This window comes from Prionailurus viverrinus, chromosome B3 (assembly GCF_022837055.1).
Source record: "Prionailurus viverrinus isolate Anna chromosome B3, UM_Priviv_1.0, whole genome shotgun sequence".
Taxonomy (NCBI): domain Eukaryota; kingdom Metazoa; phylum Chordata; class Mammalia; order Carnivora; family Felidae; genus Prionailurus; species Prionailurus viverrinus.
In genome coordinates this window covers 108,948,094-108,971,597 of record NC_062566.1, presented here as the reverse complement: position 1 = coordinate 108,971,597, position 23,504 = coordinate 108,948,094, and the positions used below count along the sequence as shown (strand labels likewise).

Here is a 23,504-nt window from a genome sequence, read left to right as displayed (position 1 = left end):
GAAAATGTTCTAAATCTTGACTGGCATGGCAGTGACACAGCTATACATTTTGCCAAAACTCACTGAATTATACAGGTAAAATATATAAAATAATTTCAATAAAGTTAATTTTTAAAAATTAGAAATTTCTCATTAGAAAATCAAGCATACTGTAAACTAGTAAAACATCTTGGTCCTGATTAAGCTCTTCATTTAAAAATATGTATAATTGGTATCATTCTAGACCTTACTCAATTTAGGATAGCTAATTCAAAATAAATAATGGGATAAATAATCCCATGAGAGCACTCCAGACCACCAACCCAAAGAAGGTTGCCTAACATGTTCTGGAATGGTGTACAGATAGCCCTTTGCACAATACTGAATCCTTGGAGAAGAAAAAACTAACAAAAAAGTTAAGTGTGCAAATTAGAAAATTGAAAAATTAGGCTGAAAAAGTAGGATGAAGTCCACTCTCATCCTTAATATCCAGCCTTTTCCTTAAGCAACCATGGTATTTCTTCTGGTCTACCAAAATAATTACTGGGCACTAAGTTTCACAGAGTATCATTTTTGTTTTCTTTATTGTGACCCCCTCAAGAACAGCCAGTGACCATGTATCATTTTTTTGGGTATCATCCCAAGTGCTAACAACAACAGATACTTTGACTCAATTAATGAACTTAACAATTATGTTGCAAAAACTGAAAAAAGGGTGAAACACTACTTTAACCAGATTGCCTAAAGAAAGCAACCAGAATTACGCTCATCATGTAGGATGAGAAAGTCCTTGATTGTCTATAGCCTAAGACACTGAAAAATATGACCTTCACATATAGATTGAATAAGAAACATAAGCAGACCGAGAACGGGAAAAGATATTATCTTGGGGAGGAAGAAAGAGGGCTGGTGGCTATGGTGTATAGCCAAGAATCAGGAAAGGAGTGATGTTATGCTTTTAATGACTTTTTTTTTTTAATAAATGTTAAAAAAATTTTTTTTTTCAATATATGAAGTTTATTGTCAAATTGGTTTCCATACAACACCCAGTGCTCATCCCAAAAGGTGCCCTCCTCAATACCCATCAACCACCCTCCCCACCCTCCCAACCCCCATCAACCCTCAGTTTGTTCTAAAAAATATGGAATGCTTCACGAATTTGCATGTCATCCTTGCACAGGGGCCATGCTAATCTTCCCTGTATCGTTTCAATTTTACTATATGTGCTGCCGAAGTGAGCACGCTTTTAGTGACTTTTAAGGATCTTATAAAAAAGTGTGACGATGTGTGTTTATGGTTTATTTTATTTTATTTTTTTAACGTTTATTTATTTTTGAGACAGAGAGAGACACAGCATGAACGGGGGAGGGGCAGAGAGAGAGGGAGACACAGAATCGGAAGCAGGCTCCAGGCTCTGAGCCATCAGCCCAGAGCCCGACGCGGGGCTCGAACTCGCGGACCGCGAGATCGTGACCCGAGCTAAGTCGGACGCTCAGCCGACTGAGCCACCCAGGCGTCCCTGTTTGTTTTTTGACAAGAGGGCACAAGTGAGTGAAGAGCAGAGAGAGAGAGAGAGACAGAGAGAAAGAGAGAGAAGCGGGGCTCGCCAGCGGCTTGTGTTTTTTACCTGAAGCAGGACACAAGCTCATCTGACATGGGACTCACACTCACCAACTATGAGATCATAACCTGAGCTCAAGTCATATGCTTAACGACTGAGCCACCCAGGCACCCTGTTTATGGTTTTTAAGGAGATTTAGAGAGAACAAATAAAATGAGGAGACTAAATGATGCCTCTGTAAAACAGAAATATTTAAGATATTTGGGGCATCTGAGGGCTCATCAGTAGAGCATTTGACTTTGGCTCAGGTCATGATCTCATGGTTCCCTGAGTTTGAGCCCCCCATCAGGCTCTCTACTGTCAGCACAGAGCCCGCTTTGGATCCTCTGTCCCCTTTCTTTTTGTCCCTCCCCACTCACACACCCTCTCTCTCAAAAATAAGCATTAAAAAAAAGCGGGGGGTGGGGAGTGCCTGGGTGGCTCAGCTGGTTAAGCATCCAACTCTTGGTTTCAGCTGAGGTCATGATCTCACACAACTTGTGGGTTTGAGCCCTGTGTCAGGCTCTGTGCTGACAGCGTGGGGCCTGCCTGGGATTCTGTATCCCTGTCTCTCTCTGCCCCTCCACCCTCATGCTCGCTCACTTTCTCTCAGAAATAAACATTAAAAAATAAAAAATTAGAAAAAATTTTTTTAAAAATCAGCAAAAAACAAGGGAAAGTACTTGTTACTTTGATATAGTAAGTCACTTGACAGTTTTCATTTCACATATTTAAACAAAGTCAATGCTTTCTGATTAAGTACATCAGTATAGTTTTGTTACTAACAATGTTTAGTAAAATGTGAACTACCTCAACCATGTCCAGCATCTAAAATAATTAAAAAAAATTTTTCCGTTTCAGGTCATTTGAGAAGACCAAAGGGGGAAGGCAAATAGAACATAAATTTCAATGAGAAAAAAGAGAAAAAAGAAGAGAAAATCAAGAGCACCCAAGTCGGCTCCCCACATATACACAGTATCTAACAAAGTGGGTAATCCCTAAGAATCTGCTGAGAACTTTTTTCTTTGGGGGTAGAAAGCAGGGAGGTCACATAATCTCTATTGGAAATAACAGGGACCCATGTAAAGAAGGTTAAGGAATACCAAGAGTAACCACACATTTGGGATAACAATAGAGACTGTGTGGGGAACAACAAGGGAAGTCCCTGCTTTGGAGAGCTGTCACAGTCCAGCCAGAAGCAACAACAGAAATTTTGGGAAAAGTGACAGGGCTCAAAGAATAATCAGTTTGAAAGCTCAAGCTGATGTAGCTTTTAAGCACTTGTGACATATTAGGTCATGACTCTTTCATGTTTACTTTCAGTGGAACAGTACAACATTATTACCTTTGGATTCTTGCCTTCCTTGGCCAATAATGCACGAAGTCTCTCTTGTGAAGGGGGTGCAATGAAGATAATATAAGGTTTCAAGTCTGAATTCCGGAGAGTCTTCAATGACTATTAAAAAAAAAATATTTTGGATCTTTATAATAATTTTCATCATTTATTTGCTTCCCAGTAATATACTTCAAATAATAGTATCATTAAAAAAAAAAAAACATTGCCTATGAATGTTTCCAAACATCTTTGTAACAATTCACAATATTTTAAGATCCTACCATTCACTGTAAGAATATATTATGTACTTATGCAACACACACACACAAATTAGCTTGCCCTGTTTATATAATGAAATAAAAATGACACTGAAGGTATACAACTATGTGATGCTAAAATATCCTCTAATAAGATCACATAAAGATTATAAATAACCATATTCAAATTCCATTTTGGAGGAAGTAGAAATAAGCAGTAATGTTATTGGGTGCTGGGATCTAAATACAAGCAGAATATAAAGAAAAATTTCACACACATATATAAAAAGAAGTTCTGGAAAAGTACACCCAAGAAAAAGCAGACTGAATTAGGAGATTGTGGTTTTCACCCTGCCTTTGCCACTGCATGACTGTGTGTTCCTCAACTGAAGCACACTGTCTAAACAGGGATTACAGGAACATGCTTTTTCTATCTAATAACATTAAGACAATACGCTTTAACTACCCTAAGTTCTTTGATAAATGTTTTCACCCAATTTAACATTAAAGAATTCTGAAGGCATTTAGTGAAAGCATTTATACTTTCTTTAAAATGTTTTTAATGTTTATTTATTTTTGACAGAGAGAGACAGAGACAACAGTGTGAGCAGGGAAGGGGCAGAGAGGGAGACACAGAATCTGAAGCAGGCTCCAGGCTCTGACTCCAAGCTGTCAGCCCAGAGCCCGATTTGGGGCTTGAACCCAAGAACTGCAACCGCAAGATCATGACCTGACCTGAGCTGAAGTTGGACGCTTAACTGACTGAGCCACGAGGTGCCCCGCATTTATACTTTTCTTTTTTGTTTTTTTACATTTATTTTTGAGACAGAAAGAGACAGAGCACAAGTGGGGGAGGGGCAGAGAGAGAAGGAGAGAGAATCCGAAGCAGGCTCCAGGCTCTGAACTGTCAGCACAAGAGCCCGACGCGGGGCTCCAACTCACAAACCATGAGATCATGACCTGAGCCAAAGTCGGGCACTTATCCGACTGAGCCACCCAGGTGCGCCCCTGTACTTTTCGTAAATCAAATGTTTATAATTGAAATAGTAGAGACTAAGTTCTTTTGTCCACTAAAAAAACAGATGACCAGTGGAAAAAATAGTATGAGAACTTTATTTACCTGTGTACGAAGACTTAAAAGACATATTTTGCCAGAGTTGATCACTTGCCGTACAGAATCTATGCTGGTTCCATACAGATTCTTCTCAAATTCACCATGTTCAATGAACTTTCCAGCTGCTATGTCTGCCTCAAATGCTTGCCGTGAAACAAAGTGGTAATCTCTACCAGCTACTTCGTGGTCTCGCCTACTCCGAGTTGTATCTAGGCAAACAAAATCAGGTAAAAATAACGGGCATGGATCAGAGTAAAGATGGGGGATATTTCTGCTAGTCAGGAAAAATTTTAATTTTGTAATACAGAGGAAATGTAAAATGACGAACTGAGGAAATGTTAAGAGCCCATGTGTTTAACACTGACTGGTTTTATTTCTAGACTGAGAAATGAACAAAAATGTGGTTTTAGTATCTTAATAATAGTTACATTTAATTGCCGTAACACATTTTATGCTTACACTTTAAATTGCTTCTTGCATTTAAACACTACCATTTTTTTCCTAAAGTTTATTTCCATAAGATTAGGCACTGTGTAATATTTATTCACTTACTTACCTATTTATTATTTATTTATACTATTTAATTTTAAGATACAGCTTTTTTTAAACGTTTATTCATTTTTGAGAGAGACAGAGCACGAGTAGGGGAGGGGCAGAGAGAGGAGACACAGAATCCAAAGCAGGCTCCAGGCTCTGAGTTGTCAGCATAGAGCCCAATGTAGGGCAAGATCATGACCTGAGCCGAAGTCAGACACTTAACCAACTGAGCCACCCAGGCGCCCCTAGGTACTATAAAATCTTTAAACAGAACTTCTGTGTTCAGACATTCGGTCTACATTTCTATCTTCTGCATCAGTTTAAAAAACAGAAGCTGATTCCATATTGAATAGGGAATCGTAAGAAACCCAAATTGAAATTCATTTAGAAAGTAATTAGTACCACAGGAAAAATGGAAATTTCTCAATAATGACTATCTTGAGTTACATATTCTCAAAAGATTTGATTAAAACAAAGTTCCTCTTTTCTGGGCAAAACTATTTTTGATGAACTGGATGAAAAATTTCCCTCCAGTTAGGTTCTAAGATAGAAAATTGAAAAGCACAGGAAAATGAGAATGCATCCAAACTTACGAGGAACCGCAGATGCAAAGCGGTCTTTTTCCTTGTTCATGAGCCTCTGACGCAATTCATTCTGGCCACAGTTCTGTGGACCAATCAGAATGATAGGTCTTTTCCTATTTGCTGGCTGATGATAAAGTGACATTTCCTCATAAGTTAAGATCTCTTCATTGTCATAATCTTTGAAAAAGAAAAAGTTAAGCCCTTCAGATAGAATTATTGCCATGTAATAAAAATGTACTCAAATTTTCCAAAAAATTGGAGAGAAGACACTTTATTATCATTAAAAATGCTTAGCTTTTTAGATCAAGATAGTAATAACTGGGTAGGATCATATGAATATTTTCCAATGTGAATATATACTTCCCAGGATACTACGAAAATAAATCAGACAATATACTGATCCGTCTGGAAGTGTTTACTGCTCCTTATGCTTCATAGTTTGAATGTTTTAATACAATATAACTACACTCCTTCTTATGTAAAATAACTAGTTTGCAGTCAATACTCTGTCAGAGGGTGGGCACCAGGGGATAAACTAATGAGAATATTATCTGCCATTTTTGTAAAATGGAGATAATACTTCACTTAGAGGGTTGGTTTAAGGATCAGACACAATATATATGCTGAGCACAACACCTGGCACTGACAAACATTTTACAAATAGTAGCTACAACTAGTGTTATCAGAGAAAGTAGGGATACTTTTCTGTGATTATATAACTTGAAATCAGATCATATGTGTGCTATCCGAACTTGGAATACTAACTTGAGGTCACGATTCAAGATGTATAAATTGTGAAAGGTGGGGTAACATTCCTAAAGCCCATAACCCAGATGAAATCAGAGCTGTCAAGTGGTAAGAACAAAGGCAGAGAACTAGCAGCCTGCTATCTTCTCACTCCTGTTCTCACTCCCTGACGGGGAAAGAGCACCAGATATATGGTCACACTTGGCTGTAAGTTCCACGGGGTCAGGCAATCATTTTAGTCTTGCCAGTGCTTTGCACAGAGTGCAGAGTAGGAACCCAAACTGTCTAGATTCGAGCTCAACTATATATGCTTTAAGAACTAAAGCAGATTTTTAAATATTTGAACTTCAGTTTGTTAATCTGTAATCTCAAGGAATTTATTGTGAGGCCTAAATGGATGAAAGTATCTAAAGTATATAGTTACTACCCCTGGAATAGAATGGTTATTATAAATGATAGTTATTATTGTAGAAATATAATTCCTGCCTTTCCCAAAATACTTTACACTCTGAAAAATCTGAGTTCTTCCTTCTAACATGTACAATCAGACTGTGGCAGCATTTTTATTTATAAAGACTTAGTTTATAGATCTGTAAGCTTCAGATATGCAGGTTTTCTATAATAGCTATTAGAGCTGAACCAATTTAGTATGTTTCAAAAGATGCAGAAACATATATTACCCAAATATAGAGCAAAGGATTAAAAATTCAATAAATCTTAATGACATAGTGATTTAATTAGCATTATGGATATTTATTTTGGAAAAAATTTTTATTAAAGTAGACTGAATCTCTTTTAAATAGAATTTTTCAATAACCTATAATATTTTATTTTTGTGTTTAATTTATGCTACCTAAAAAAAAAAAACTCAAGATATTGAGAGAATAATAAGCCTTATAAATTGTATAAGAAGTTAAGGAGAGCCTTTGCTTTATTATTTGGCTTGTTTCTGACATGAAGCAAAGCAGGGGGAGAAAATTCTAATGCACGTTAAGGACCAATGAAGAAGGTAATGAAAAGCAGTAAATGAGGTTGGGTTTATAAAAATTGGATGTGGAAACTGCCGAACTAAGGTAGTTGGTGCCTAATAGAGAGGCAACAGCCATCACTCAGGTCCAGCAGACTGCTGTCACTTGTGAACACAAACCCTGTGTTACTAGAGCCTTTGATGTGTAGAGAAGCTACACTTAAAATGTTTTTTTAAATCTTAGTAATAAAACAAAACAAAAACACTCTCCTTTTGTGCCTGACTCAGCCAACAGGTAGCAGGCTCTGTGGAAGGGTTGTCTTAGTGACATGAGTTACTGTAAACAAAATACTCATTTGGAGGCATGTATTAATTTTGCAAAGAATTTAAGTAGGAAAAACAGGAATCTATCAAACACTACATAATGCTAAATTGTACTTTAATTTTTATGCCAGTTTTTCTCTAAACTCAAAACACTGCATTACTCATAGGATTCCAAAAGAAAATAATTTCTGCTAAACGACTTTCTTAAGCACATATGTTACATTAAGAAGCAAAATAGGACTAATAGTATAACTCCCTAAAAATAGCAGTTTAATTTCTTTCAAGTGTTAGATATAGACCTCTTTGAGATGTAAATCCAGCTATATCTTAGAGGAGAACTCACCATCATTTTTATTTGCATTATATAAAACCTTTTTCCTCTTCTTTTTATTCTTCTTTGCACACCATAGTTTTCCTGTTGAACAATCAGAAACAACTATAAATGTGGTACTTGTTTCCTTGAACAAAGCTATGTATTTCAAATTGAAGAACTGAAATAGTTTTCCATTGAAATTTATAAACACATATTACATTGTTCACAGAACTATTTTTCAGGGAAACAGTTACAATTTTCCATTAGTCTCACATCACAGACACTTTTTAATACTTAAATCTTGTCCTTCATTTAGAGTCCTAAGATAATCAGTTTTGCTGCTCATATCACTCTTACCATGAATACATCTTTCTTGGCAGTTCTAACTGATTTAAACAGTTCAGATGGAGACCCAAGAAACCTCTCATTAATGTCAAATATTAAGTGTCCAACCTGATTTTTCTGGCTCCTTATCTTCCTCTATGGTTTGCTTCATAGCTTCCCTTTGCTGCTGAAAGCTTTTCCCTTAGTAGCAGAAAGAAAATAATTAGTATAATTAAATTAGTATAATTTAAGACAAAAGAATAGAAGGGTTTTTGTTTTTTTAATCAAGGGGAAAACACCAGAAGTAACTCTTCACTTATATTCCTTTTTTTGGTTATGGTAACCTTCTTTTAATATAAACATATAAACCACAAAAGAAACAAACAGGCAACAATAATACAATCCATTATAAGATGTTTCTAATATGTCAAACACTAATGTTGGACTATGATCAAATGTAAATTAGAGGGTACATTATTTAATGGTAAGACACGTATTTTAAAAAGTTCTTGTGAATTCCCCTCTGTGGTCTCAGTCTAAGAGATGGATTGTGACAAATAGTTTTCCTTTTCACTCGCTTTTCCTCAACATGCAATTTTCAACAAAACTTAAAAGTTGTATTCTCTGTATTCTAGCACACAGTAATGTTTTATGACTAAAAGTATTAACTGGCCTCTTTTCAGCATTATTGTTATCAGTAATAATTACTGATATTTATACATTATAACTGTTTGATTCTTTGGTTCAAGGTTTCTGTGAGTAGGATCAACATTTATTTGCTTTTCAAAGAACCTTCCAGCCCTTACCTCCCTACCCACTTTCCAGTGGTTCTTAGTAATCAAACCAGTTACTATTTATTTCCCTTTCTCATATACAAATGAAAAAACAAAAAATTAGACACAGAAATAACTGGATGGATTCAATCATAAGATATAAATATGTTCTAGAGATTACTGGGTTAACTCCCAAAGAATAGATCGTACTTACTTGACACAAAATTTTAGCCAAAACAGAGTCTTTTTAATTTTTCAATTTAACCAACAGGTAGCATTTGGAAAAGGTTTTTCTGAGGGGAGGATCACCATAAAGTAAACTAAAATAGTAGTAGATACCATTTGTTTCCAGTGACGATTTCTTATCAGGCCCCAATTGACAGATTTTTATGCATAACACTGATGTTTTTATGAAGCATTATTTTCTGAATTTACAGGTGAGGTAGCTACACCTCAATGAAATTAAATGATTTACTGAAGACTCAAAAGGAGCAGAATTAGGATTCAAATTCCTATCTCTTACTCTCCAAGACAGTGCTCTTTTCATGGTACTATGAAACCATAACATTTTATTTCCTCTTTTTTATGTTTTCCTCCCTTCAATGGAATTGACTGCTCTTTCTTCTCAATAACTAATAATGTATAATGAGATCAGTTTAATTTTAGATCATGTAGTAAAGAATCTGTGATACATATGGAAGACACCAGGCTATGTGCTGAGGGTACAATAAACAATAATAATAAACAATAGTTTAATACTATTAAAGTATTAAGTATCAACCAATCCTAGGACATGTTTTACTAGAATATAGTATCTTATAATAGAAGATAAATAATAAACCAGTGTTAGAAAATTTAATAGTTCAATTTTTACAAAGCTTTCATTAAGCATTTACTATGTAGAAAGTACTACGTTGGATCTTGGTTCTGAATCATTTAAAATTATCTCAAATTAAAGAAATTAATTCCAGGAGGTCACTTTACAAAATAATATGTGAACATTCACCATTTGAATTTAAGATACTACTCAATGTATTCCCTTGCATTTATTCTTCTCAATCCCTTTTTCTTCACATATACATATGTACATATATATGTTTTAATCATTTTTTTACTTCCACCTTTCAGCTACCAATGATACAAATAAATGAAAAACATTTCATTCTAAGTTTTTCCTTTTAGAATTAAGATTTTAATATAGGCGGCTTTCAAAGTTTTTGATTTTCATCTTGTTTTCAGAGATCTACCTTAAAATCAAATGTATTTTTTTTTGAAAGATAAAAGTGGTTTTACTTAAAAAACTTGGACTAGAGTTCAACTTTTTAAATTTTTATATCTAGTTTTTTTTTTTGTTTGTTTGTTTCAAGCCAAGGATTCTTGGAAATCAATAAGCAAATTCCACCTATGTTGGCATAATCTGCAGAACTCAGTGTATTTCATAAGAACAAAAGCAAAACCATTAATACTGAGTCTGATACACTCAAGAAGCATTAAAGATAACCAGGTTATCTTCAGGAGCTATACAGACTGCATTCCTAGTAAAAACAAGTAACTATGGTGATGGAAAATTTTAGAGCACTAAAATTTTAAAGTAAGTAAAAAAGAAATAAATATAAGTATCTGATGTTAACAGATTTAGAAAAAACAAGGAACAAAATAATTTTGATCAGTTACATATTAAAATGTTTAAAAGCATTATAGTCATGTACTTCTATGGCACATTTTTATAGTACATATGGATGTAGACTGTTATGACAGCAGACATTAATGGAAGGTAGACAATATGACTTCTTAAGAAGTCTTCTAACAAAACCATCATCAAACTCAAACTAAGGTGGGTTCATTTATTTGTCCTATAAAAAAAACCTTACAAATGATATCACTGAAATCTCCTTGGTGCATCTCTATACTTTTAGAAACTCAATACAATCAGTCAATATACTCTAGTTCTAAATATTTATGGGCTAAGGCTGGCATGATGAGAAGATATCAAATTGATATTTGGCACGAGCACTAAGTAGAACATGATGGCTGCTCAATACCGCAGGATTTCTAGAGGAACATCTCATGTCTGTTACTGTGAAGAATCAAGGGTGTAGCATCATCCCCTGAAGTTAATATAAGAAGCCCATTCCTCATTCCTTGAAATATGACTGAGTATAGACAAAATCTGTTTTCAGCTTTTGGCTTTTAAAGCAGACGGTTTGTGGCCTTCTGTGGTTTTATACACATAGACTCAACTGCATGAAAAAATAACTACATCGGTTTTTAAAGGACATGAAAAAGTGAGTTCTTCTCTGTAAAGCCTTATATTTTAAATATATATTTTTTAAGTTTATTTGTTTTTAGAAAGAGTGAACAGGGGTGAGGCAGAGAGGGAGAGAGAGAGAATCCCAAGCAGGCTCCACACTGTCAGTGGCAGAGCCTGACATGGGGCTTGATCTCACAAACTGTGAGATCATGAACTGAGCCAAAACCAAGAGCCAGATGCTTAACTGACTGAGCCACCCAGATGCCCCAAAATGATTTTTTTTTAATTTTTAAAAAAATTTTTAAAATTTACATCCGAGTTAGTTAGCATATGGTACAACAATGATTTCAGGAGTAGATTCCTTAATGCCTCTTACACATTTAGCCCTTCCCCCCTCCCACAACCCTACCAGTAACCCTCTGTTTGTTCTCCATATTTAAGTCTCTTATGTTTTGTTCCCCTCCCTGTTTTTATATTATTTTTGCTTCCCTTCCCTTTGTTCATCTGTTCTGTGTCTTAAAGTCCTCACATGAGTGAAATCATAAGATATTTGTCTTTCTCTAATTTCGCTTAGCATAATACCCTCTAGTTCCATCCACATAGTTGCAAATGGCAAGATTTCATTCTTTTTTATTGCCGAGTAATACTCCATTGCATGTGTGTGTGTGTGTGTGTGTGTGTGTGTGTGTGTGTGTATACACACATACCACATCTTCTTTATCCATTCATCCATCGATGGACATTTGGGCTCTTTCCAAAATGTTCTTTTAAATATGTACTTTATACTATATTGTCTTTTTACCTGGAACAAGCCCAGCTAGAGGTTGATTATCTTCGTCCCCTTCTCTATAGGCTTGCCACCAATTTGGATCTTCTTGACTGATGACATGAAGTATATCGCCTTTTTGAAAAGATAGACCTAACTCTCGACACGGAACATAAGGGTCATCTGAGGGGTCATAGTCAAAATGAGCTTTCACATGGATCTAAAAGATAAAAAGGGTAAAAATCAAAACAACGGTAATGATGAAATGGCAACACAAAATATTCAGCATAAATATAATCAAAATGTTACAATTTTATTAGTGCAAAGCAATTATGAGTTGAAAGAAGGGAGGTTTAGTTAAGTAACTGCAGTATTTTCTCAGGCTTGTTTTCTTCAGTTAAGTTCATCACTCTGTTGATTACAAACATGTACTAGAGTACAAACAACAAACAAAAACTGTATAAAAGTATGCACAGGACTGCACTGTTAGCTGCTAACTGAGCCTGAAGTGCTAAGGGACCTCAAAGGCTTGAGAGAAGCAGAAGGAATGTAACTGAGACCCTTTCCCCCTCTATTCCTGACCTTTGAAAACAATGACTCTGCAGTAAGGTATGTAATTTCTAAACCACTACTGTCTAGAAATGTGGACTAAACCTCACCACATCTGTCACCTATGCAGGAGAGTGTCAGTTTCCCTGGTGCTGTTACCCTTCTTGAATACACTGTCAGTGCGACTGTGCCTTAAACTTCTCTCAGTGTTACTTTTAAAAGGGATCTGTTTAGGTTCAGAAACAATCACACCCCAAACTGCTAAAATCACCTAAATCAAGTTTATAATAAATTCCTGTGTATTCTATTTGTAGGCTTTGAAATTTAACTAGTTGTACGGTTATAATTTTTGCTAACAATTTTTCTGCATATCAAAAAAATGTGTTACACTTGCAGCATTAAAGGTAGGTAAGAATTCACATGAATCTTACTGAGAGCTAAGTTATTCCTATACTATTTCCTCCAATACACCTCTGTAAGATGTAACAAAGTTGTCTTAATTTTAATAAAGTAAAAAGAATTAATATTCTCTTTAACTTTCCATTATAATTTTCATCCAGCCTGGTTAAGTGACATGTGGCATTTCCAAAATCTGTAAGAAGTCCATTTTCATCTAATGAAATCCAGCACCTATATGCAATGAGTGTTTCTGCCCCATAGAGGTTAAACTTCAGGTTTCAGCTCAATGAGCCAAGCAACTAATTGACAGCTTAAGAATTTTATTATTCAGAGTCCTTTTCTATCCAATTGTTATTGCCTTTTACATCCTCACCATAATTGAGGCCACCTATCATAAAAATAATACTGGTCTGCTTCAAGAATTGTTTTATGAAAGTACAGTATCTTTTTTCAGCTCCTAAAACACAAAATTGAGTATTTTCAATGATGATGGATATATGAAATTTGATAAAACACTTTCTAAGTGATAAAAATATATCTCTATCTATCTAATCCATCTCCCTCCATAAGGCATAACCAAGAATCCTCATGAAAGTAACAGCCTCTTTCAGAAATTATGCTTGAGGGTGTCTTAAATATTTTTATAATTTCAGAAAAATATTTTACTAACTACTATATATAGGAAATGAGAAAATCCAACTCCCAATATAAAACTGGCAATACTGAAATAAAGCAAATGATCCAGTTAAAAATGCAGAACTTACATAGCTAGTCTGCTTTTTTGGGGTTATCTTTTCATGGATGTACTCTGTAAGTTCAAATAGTACACAAAGTCATAAATGTATGGCTCAATGAATTCCACAAATGAAACGTACCTGTATAACCAGCATGCAAATCAAGAACGAGAATATCACCAGCACACGAGAAGCCCTGACACCTGTACCTTTCGGTCACTAACCACTCTATGTCCTCCAAGGGCAAACATCATCCTGATTTCTAGAAGCATAGATTAGTTTTCCCGGTACTTTGCTTCATACAAATGGAATCACAACGTACACACTCTTGGATTAAATATGGTTAAGAGACCTCTTTCATTTGGACTGTGTTCTGCTGCATTCCGGCTAGAGAGTGCCCTAAAGAGCCTTACTGTTAATGTGAAAACAGAGTTTTAACACCTTGAAAACTCTGCCAGGTAAAACCAAAAATAAATTTTAGAAAGTTATACAAAAGTAGCAGAGAATCAAAACACAGTTGAGACTTTGATTAAAGAGACTATACATACAATTTATAACCTTGGCATAAAATGTAGGATAATCTAGAAGTCCCTGTCAACTATCCCTGTCAACCAACCTTCCAAAATCTGCTTAAATTGTTGCCTTTTTAGCCAAAGAGTCTTAGGAATCTAATTATGGAATCACAGGGATTATTTAAGGAGGTAGAGAGATTTTTGTTATCAGGCTTTTATTTTAGACATCTAGGAGATCAGACTAATTTGGTCACTTGACTGACGATTTTATCAAATAGTTTTCTGAAAGCAATACAGAGCATGTTTTCAAAGTGTTCTGCTAAGATCACTTGCCTAGAATGTTTATCAAAATACTAAATTCTTATGCCACATCTCCGACTTTGACTCTGCATTTTAACTAGGTTCCTCGGATAACTGTTACACACATGCCATTTAAAATGTACCCTAGTGCCTGGGTGGCTCAGTCGGTTAAGCATCCAACATCAGCTCAGGTCATGATCTCATAGTTTGTGATTTGGGCCCTGTGTTGGGCTCTGCGCTGACAGCTCAGAGCCTGGAGCCTGCTTCAGATTCTGTCTCCCTCTTTCTCTGCCCTTCCCCCGCTTGTGTGCTGTCTCTCTCAAAAATAAATAAATAAGCATTTAAAAATAAATAAATGAAAGAAAGAAAGAAAGAAAGAAAGAAAGAAAGAAAGAAAGAAATGTACCCTAAAATCTTAGGGAACTACTACCCTAAGGGAAACTAACTAGACCACTGTGGAGGCTGTATGTAGTTCAATGACCTTTGCCAAAGTCCAACAAAATCAGCCAGAGATGCTTTTCACTCTACTCCTGCCTTGGGGTCACCCCTTGACCATTCAGATTTAGCTGGTTTGGAATGGGGCCTCTCTTTGTGTAGGCTGAGGAAGAGTACAGAGGGGAAATGCTTTGCTTATGTGACAAGTTTATCTAGAGCTGTATACAATGTACCCTAAAATTAAGAGCAAAGCAAAAAAAAAAAAAAAAAAAAAAAAAAAAAAAAAAAAAAAAAGCAAAGTTTTTTCACAACAGAGCTTGACCATTTGGTTGAGTTAAAGTCTGAGCATTGCCTTGCCATACTCTATGTGACTTCTATCCATATATTCTACCGATCAACTCTTATCAGTGCTAGAAGGTATCTCCATCCATTTTTCCTCTCCAGCTCCTTTAGTGGCTATTTTTTTTTTTTACCATACAAAGGAAAACAAAGCCTTTTTAAAATGGAGAGATGCAGACCCTTCTAGAAGACTCCAGGGTTTAACAATGCTGCAATATCAGTACAATGTATCTCATTGTACTGGTTTGGTTTCAAAACAAAACAAAATCTTGTGTTTATATACAATTACCTTCCAGCCCAACATTTTTCTCTGGGCCTTTTCATAGTACCTGTAAACTATTCACATTCAAAGTCCTAATGATGGGGATATGCTAAAGAGATAACAATTCATCAATTTATTTACATCTTTCCTAAGGGAGTCCATGCTCCAAAATAATTTTTCTTTGTAATTTTTATTTCTGTATTTCTTATTATAGATTTATCTTGAAGTTTTAAAATTATTTGTGGAAGAGAAAAGAATGAAAGTCTATCTATCTTCCTTTAGCTTTGGCCTAAACTCTACCCCTTGCTCACACTGTAAAATTAAGGGCAGCATCAAGAAAAGCCTTTCCAGTGTGTTATAACAGTTTCCAAATTCCTCCTCCAACCCTAGATTCCTCCTCCCGATGCCCACTCAAGGATTATCTTTGTCTGCTTCCATATTTTATATGAGAAGTTTTGGGTATCTGTGGGACATCCAGAAGTTGTTTAATAGAAGGGCGACAGAAATATGAACCTTAGAATAACAGCAAACTTAACACAGCAATTGCCCTAACTTGAAAAGGGATGTCCATCTAATATACACTGAAATTTCATAAAAATCTTAAATTTTTAAAAAATGTTTATTCTTGAGAGAGAGAGACAGAGAGAGCAAGAGCGAGAGCATGAACGGGGGAGAGGCAGAGAGAGAAGGAGACACAGAATCCAAAGAAGACTCCAGGCTCTGAGCTGTCAGCACAGAGCCCGATGTAGGGCTCAAACTCACAAGCCGTGAGATCATGACCTGAGCTGAAGTCGGACGCTTAACGAATTGAGTCACCCAGGCGCCCCAGTATTCATAAAAATCTTACTGCATTATAAAATTCCAGATCCTCTTCCAAAGGAGAGAAAAAATTAAGATGAAAATTAGAGAATACATTTTATACTTCTTAACAGAAAAGTAAATACATTTGACAAAGGCAGTTCTCAACTCTTTAAAAACTGTGAACATCCTTAATCATTTTTTTTAAACTATAGAATTTCTTGCAAACACATAATACATATAAACAGACTGCTCCCCTGACCTGCTCTCCCCACAGTAAATACAACTATAGCCCAGATCTCTCCTTAGAATTACAGACTGATACATTCAATTCTATGTACTCAGTATGTCCACATGAATGCCCTTCAACCTGGAAAATGGACCTCTTCATTTTTCTCCCCAAATTTATTTCCTCCAGACTTCCCTTTAGTAAGCAGAACCACTATCCACTCAGTGGGTTATTCAAGCATCCTTGCTTCCTCTTTTACTCTCTGCATTCTTTACAAGGTCTTGCCATCTCTACTTCTAGAACACAACCTGATCTATTTTCTCTATTGCCACTGCTATCATCCTAGTTTAAGCCATCATCATACTTTATAATGATTTCAGTTTCCTAAGTCTCCTTGCTTCCCTTACTGGCTCTACTAATCCAATTTCCACACAGCGGCCAGATGATTTTTTTTATGTGTATTTGTTTTTGAGAGTGAGCATCAGTGGGGGTAGGGGCAAAAAGAGAGCGGAACAGAGGATCTGAAGTGGGCTCTGCACCGAAAGAAGAAAGCCTGACATGGACCTCAAAGTCACAAACCATGAGATCATGACCTGAGCTGATGTAGGCCACTTAACTGACAGAGTCACCCAGGCGCCCCAAAAATTGTTTTTTTATTTTTTAATTTTTTATTCTTATTTATTTAAATATATGTTTTAATGTTTATTTTTGAGAGAGCCAGAGACAGAGCACGAGCAGGGGAGGGGCAGAAAGAGAGGGGGAGACAGAATCTGAAGCAGGCTCCAGGCTCTGAGCTGTCAGCACAGAGCTCGACATGGGGCTCAAAATCACGAGCTGTGAGATCATGACCTGAGCCGAAGTTGGACACTTAACCGACTGAGCCACCCAGGCACCCAAGAAATGTTTTTTTTTTTAATACAAATCAGATCATGATACTAGATTTAATATCCAAACTTCCTGCTGTGGCCACAGAGATCTACTTGACCTGGTCCTACCTACCTCTCCAGCTTCATCTCTTTGAATCCTCTCCCCACTTTTCCACTCCCCCACTTTCCTCCACCTCCAAGGATTTCCAAATAGAAAGGTCTTCTGGCAATTAATAGGCCTAGCTTCATCTCTTCTTGCAGGTCTCAGCCTCATGTTGCCTCCACCCAGAAGACTTTCCTGACCACTTAATCCTATTTCTTTTTATTCTTCAGTGTTCAAGGCTGCTTATTTCCATTTTATCATTTACTACAAGCTATAGCTATTTTATATCATGTTAATTATTATCAACTCACTGCTTAGCATAGTGCCTAGTACACAAAAACAAGATTTTCACTGTAAGGAAAAAACTGGGGACCCCTAAGAATAGATTTCAATTATTAATACCATTTGGCTAGTGGCTAATTCTGTGTTTTGTATCCCTGACCTGTGATTTTTAGCATTCTCCTTTCCTAAGCCTATAAATTCCCCTTAAAGCACATCTCTCTCCTATCCTCCCATCCCAATCCCCACAAATGAAGACTTCAGTCATGTTCCCAGTCTTCTTAAAGCTGTAAGTCTTCTGTAGGCAAAAGAGACCCTATGGCAATTTAAAACACTAATGTCTTTAGTATGCTTTTATTGTACTCAGAATCTAGTATCATTATTTATATAGCTACTAACAAGTTTTGTTTTTTTTAAGGTTTATTTACTTTTGAGACAGAAAGAGAGAGAGAGAGAGAGCACACACGAAGAGGGGAAGAGCAGCGAGCGAGCAAGCGAGAGAGAATCCTAAGCAGGCTCCGTGCTATCATTGCAGAGCCTGACGTAGGGCTCGAACTCACAAACCATGAGATCATGACCTGGGCCAAAATCAAGAGTTGGATGCTTAACCAACTGAGCCACCTAGGCGTCCCAGCTACTAAGACGTTAATTCATCTATAGTTACACTTTTCTATCATGGTATTCTAATTATTTTCTTTAGATTGATAATAAACAGTAATGCAATATTTAGTGGCTTTGTGGGACATTACCTGTTATACTATACACTGTTAAAAGCATAATTTCTGGAATAAGCATAAGATTTAGTCCTTAGTCACTTATTAATAGTGGGCTTGGGCAATTAACTTGACCTAAGTTCTAGTTTCAATGCCTGTTGAAGGGGTTAAATAAAAATACCTGTATTTTTACAGGGATGCTGTGGGCATTAAATGAGGTAAAACCTATAAAAAACAATTAGTACCATACCTGGTACTGAGTAACTAATCACAATAATAGCTAATATTTATTGGATAATCAATAATCTCTGAATTTTCTAGTACATATTCCATCACTAATAAGCATTGTGACCCCTCACATTTCAATTTATTTCTGTTAGATCAGAGCACTGGACTACATGAAAAAAGTGCCTTCATGTTCAAATATTTTATTTCTTCCTTCCATATTATTTCAATTATATGGTAGAATAATCTAGAGTTTTGCACACTTGTCTGAGAACTCCAACTTTTTTTTCAAGTCAATGCAGACAGAAGGAAACTGCCATTTAAATGATGTTATGTTGGGGCACCTGGGTGGCTCAGTCGGTTAAGTGTCTGACTTCAGCTCATGTCACGATCTCATGGTTCATGAGTTTGAGCCCTGTGTTAGGCTCTGTGCTGACAGCTCAGAGCCTGGAGTGTGCTTTGAATTCTGTGTCTCCCTCTTGCTACCCTCTCCAGCTTGCACTCTTTCTCAAAAATAAACATTAAAAAATGAATGAATGAATGAATGAATGAATGATGCTGTTTCCTGGGACAAATGTGCCCATCACCCAGAAGTGAACTACAAAGGTGCCAAGACTCTTGCCCTCTGTGACTGATAGAGCAGCCACTGGTTGCTATGTGTGATGCAAAAGAAACCTAAATAAAGCAGTACTTCTGATAGAGCTGACTCCTGCCGTCTGTGACGTCATAATTCAGCAAGTAAATATAGTGGGGTTGGCAGATAACTCCCATTTTCTCTTAAACACACATTTCTTCAAACATCACAAAACATACATCAGAAAGATACCTTTTGCTGCTCTTAATAGATCCTGACTTGTACCATAACAGTGGTCAATAAATTGTTTTAATTTCTTAAATTCAGCAATCTCACAGATAATTATTCTGCATATTCTCCAATAACTAAAATTATAATTTCCTATCACTGTTTTCTTTGTGCAAGCTTTAATAACAGTAATTCATTTGCAGCCAGTTAGGTTTGATAAAAACTTTCCAAGAGATATGGCAATTTTGAGAGTTCTTCACAATTTAAGAAGGAAATGAAGGAAAAAAAAATACTGTACATCATCTTTTCATTTTGAAAAGCATCTCTAACCTAAAGACACCTACAGATTGAAAGTAAGGGGATGGAGAACCATCTATCATGCTAATGGTAAACAAAAGAAAGCCGGAGTAGCCATACTTCTATCAGACAACCTAGACTTTAAAAAAGACTGTATCAAGAGATGAAGAAGGGCATGTATATCATAATTAAGGGGTCTATCCACCAAGAAGACCTAACAATTGTAAACATTTACATGCCAAATATGGAAGCACCCAAATATATAAATCAATTAATCACAAACATAAAGAAACTCATCGATGAAAAGCATCTCTACCATCAAATGCTGAATCAATGTGGGGCTTAAACTCACAGTCCTGAGATCAAGGGCCACATACTCTACTGATTGAGCCAGCTAGTCACCCCCAAAATACTCTATTTTAAAATGGATAAACCTTCCATCTTTTCCTTTCTCTCTGTCCCTTTATTATTTTTTTTAAAGCCCAGATAAGTAAACGCATATTCTAACCCTCCTCTGTGAAGTCTACTCAGATTGCAGAGCTACTTTTGAAATTCAGGCCTCGTTTACAGGGAAAAAGGCATAGAGAATGAGGCTGATGGAATTCAGGGACAAACTATTTCCTCATTTTTCTTCCTACAAAGCACTTTAAACAGAAGGAAGCTTGCAGATGCAACATCAACTTCAATATGTTCCATAAGGAATGAAGGGAAAACATGGAATGATAGTCAAAATATGAAGCATAACTGTGATGAAATTTTTTTTAAAATTTAACGTTTATTTATTATCGAGAGACAGAGAGACACAGAGCATGAGCAGGGGAGGGGTAAAGAGAGGGAACACACAGAATCTGAAACAGGCTCCAGGCTCTGAGCTGTCAGCACAGAGCCTGACGCGGGGCTCGAACTCATGAACTGTGAGATCATGACCTGAGCCGAAGTCAGTCGCCCAACCGAGCCACCCAGGTGCCCCATAACTGTGATGAAATATTGACAAAAAAATGAAACTGTGTTCTTTCAAACCATTATGCTTTTGTAGAAGTTAATAATAACAGACGCAATACACATCAGCCTTCTACATCAACTCAGCATTTTGAAGTCTGTAAATTTCCGAACAGCTTTACTGAGAAAGAACTCATACATTATACAAGTCACTACTGTACACAATTAGATACTTTTTATTAATTCAGAGTTGTACAACCATGAACAATTTTGTAACATTTTTTTATCACCTCCAAAGGAAACCTCATACTGATTAAGAATCACTCCCATGCTCTCCTAACTGTCCATTCTGATACCTAAGGATCTACTACCTCCTGTCTCTACAAATTTACCTATTCTGGACATTTCATATAAATGAACCAATATATGGCCTTTTGTGACTGGCTTCTTTCATCTAGCCTAATTTTTTCAAGTTCACCCATGTTATAGCAAGTATCAGTACTTTATTCCTTTTTACTGCCAAATAATATTCCTTTCTAAAAATGGATAGATCATATTTCATTTTCCATTCATCAGGTAGCAGACATCTGGGCTGTTTCTACTTTGTGGTTAATAAAATAATGCTGCCATGAACATTCACATACAAGTTTTTTTGAGGATGTGTTTTCAATTCTTTTGGATATATATCTAGGAGTGGAACTGTTAGGTTGTATGAAGTTTGTCTTTTACCATAGCAGTTGAATAAATGTTTAACATAAAGAGCAATAGATATTCTAAAATTAAAGCTGTACATACTTTGAAAAAGCACTTTTTCCTCCTGCACTAAGTATGTTTAAGTTAAATAAACCACCTACAATGACAGAAAAAGAAGTTGCAAGTCATAAAAATTCTGGAAGAAAACTATGTTTTATTTTTTACTTTTCAGAGCTTACTAACTTTGAAATATTAATATTTATGTTTATTTAAATGAGAACTGCTGAATTTACCTTTTACTTGAGTGTTAATAAATAATTAAAGAGACATTTCTAAGACTCAAAAGTAAACATATATGTACAAGTTTTTGTGTGGACATAAGTTTCAATTCCTTAGTATACCAAATGAGACAAAAACATATCCACACAAAAAAACCTGCATAGGACTACATGGATGGAACAAGAGGGTATTATGCTAAGTGAAATCAGTCAGAGAAAGACAAGTATCATATGACTCACTCATATGAGGAATTTAAGATACCAAACAGATAAACATAAGGGAAGGGAAGCAAAAAGAATATAAGAACAGGGAAGAGGACAAAACATAAAAGACTCTGAAATATAGAGAACAAACAGAGGGTTGCTGGAGGGGTTGTGGGAGAGGAGATGTTTATTTTTTTTATTTATTTATTTTTTTAATTATAACTTTTTTTTTTTTTTATTTTTTATTTTTTTTTTTTTATGAAATTTATTGACAAATTGGTTTCCATACAACACCCAGTGCTCATCCCAAAAGGTGCCCTCCTCAATACCCATCACCCACCCTCTCCTCCCTCCCACCCCCCATCAACCCTCAGTTTGTTCTCAGTTTTTAAGTCTCTTATGCTTTGGCTCTCTCCCATTCTAACCTCTTTTTTTTTTTTTTTCCTTCCCCTCCCCCATGGGTTCCTGTGAAGTTTCTCAGGATCCACATAAGAGTGAAACCATATGGTATCTGTCTTTCTCTGTATGGCTTATTTCACTTAGCATCACACTCTCCAGTTCCATCCACGTTGCTACGAAAGGCCATATTTCATTTTTTCTCATTGCCACGTAATATTCCATTGTGTATATAAACCACAATTTCTTTATCCATTCATCAGTTGATGGACATTTAGGCTCTTTCCATAATTTGGCTATTGTTGAGAGTGCTGCTATGAACATTGGGGTACAAGTGCCCCTATGCATCAGTACTCCTGTATCCCTTGGATAAATTCCTAGCAGTGCTATTGCTGGGTCATAGGGTAGGTCTATTTTTAATTTTCTGAGGAACCTCCACACTGCTTTCCAGAGCGGCTGCACCAATTTGCATTCCCACCAACAGTGCAAGAGGGTTCCCGTTTCTCCACATCCTCTCCAGCATCTATAGTCTCCTGATTTGCTCATTTTGGCCACTCTGATTGGCGTGAGGTGATACCTGAGTGTGGTTTTGATTTGTATTTCCCTGATAAGGAGCGACGCTGAACATCTTTTCATGTGCCTGTTGGCCATCCGGATGTCTTCTTTAGAGAAGTGTCTATTCATGTTTTCTGCCCATTTCTTCACTGGGTTATTTGTTTTTCGGGTGTGGAGTTTGGTGAGCTCTTTATAGATTTTGGATACTAGCCCTTTGTCCGATATGTCATTTGCGAATATCTTTTCCCATTCCGTTGGTTGCCTTTTAGTTTTGTTGGTTGTTTCCTTGGCTGTGCAGAAGCTTTTTATCTTCATAAGGTCCCAGTAATTCACTTTTGCTTTTAATTCCCTTGCCTTTGGGGATGTGTCCAGTAAGAGATTGCTACGGCTGAGGTCAGAGAGGTCTTTTCCTGCTTTCTCCTCTAAGGTTTTGATGGTTTCCTGTCTCACATTTAGGTCCTTTATCCATTTTGAGTTTATTTTTGTGAATGGTGTGAGAAAGTGGTCTAGTTTCAACCTTCTGCGAGGAGATGTTTAAATGGGTAAGGGGCATTAAGGAATCTACTCCTGAAATCATTGTTGCACCATATGCTAACTAACTTGGATATAAGTTAAACAATAAATTAAAAACCAAAAACCAAAAACCAAAAACCAAAAAAAAAAACAAAAAAACAAAAAAAACCAAAAAAAAACCACCAAAAAAACCTGCACAGGGATGTTTATAG

General features: G+C 36.2%; 1 protein-coding gene and 1 non-coding gene across 4 annotated transcripts in view; both read right to left on the bottom strand.

The window, feature by feature from the left end:
* The window catches only part of PALS1 (protein associated with LIN7 1, MAGUK p55 family member), a 95,731-nt gene that overhangs the window by 7,168 nt on the left and 65,059 nt on the right, over positions 1-23,504 (bottom strand). For all 3 annotated transcript variants that reach the window (XM_047864419.1, XM_047864418.1, XM_047864420.1), the window contains 6 exons: positions 11,909-12,092; positions 8,212-8,283; positions 7,789-7,860; positions 5,417-5,584; positions 4,293-4,495; positions 2,925-3,035 (listed from right to left, as the gene is read on the bottom strand). In XM_047864419.1, the coding sequence (XP_047720375.1) occupies positions 2,925-3,035; positions 4,293-4,495; positions 5,417-5,584; positions 7,789-7,860; positions 8,212-8,283; positions 11,909-12,092 (810 nt within the window). The remainder of the gene's footprint in view (positions 1-2,924; positions 3,036-4,292; positions 4,496-5,416; positions 5,585-7,788; positions 7,861-8,211; positions 8,284-11,908; positions 12,093-23,504) is intronic.
* On the bottom strand, positions 1,115-1,221 carry LOC125169137 (U6 spliceosomal RNA). Its single transcript, XR_007153470.1, has one exon. It is a non-coding gene; the product is annotated as a U6 spliceosomal RNA (small nuclear RNA).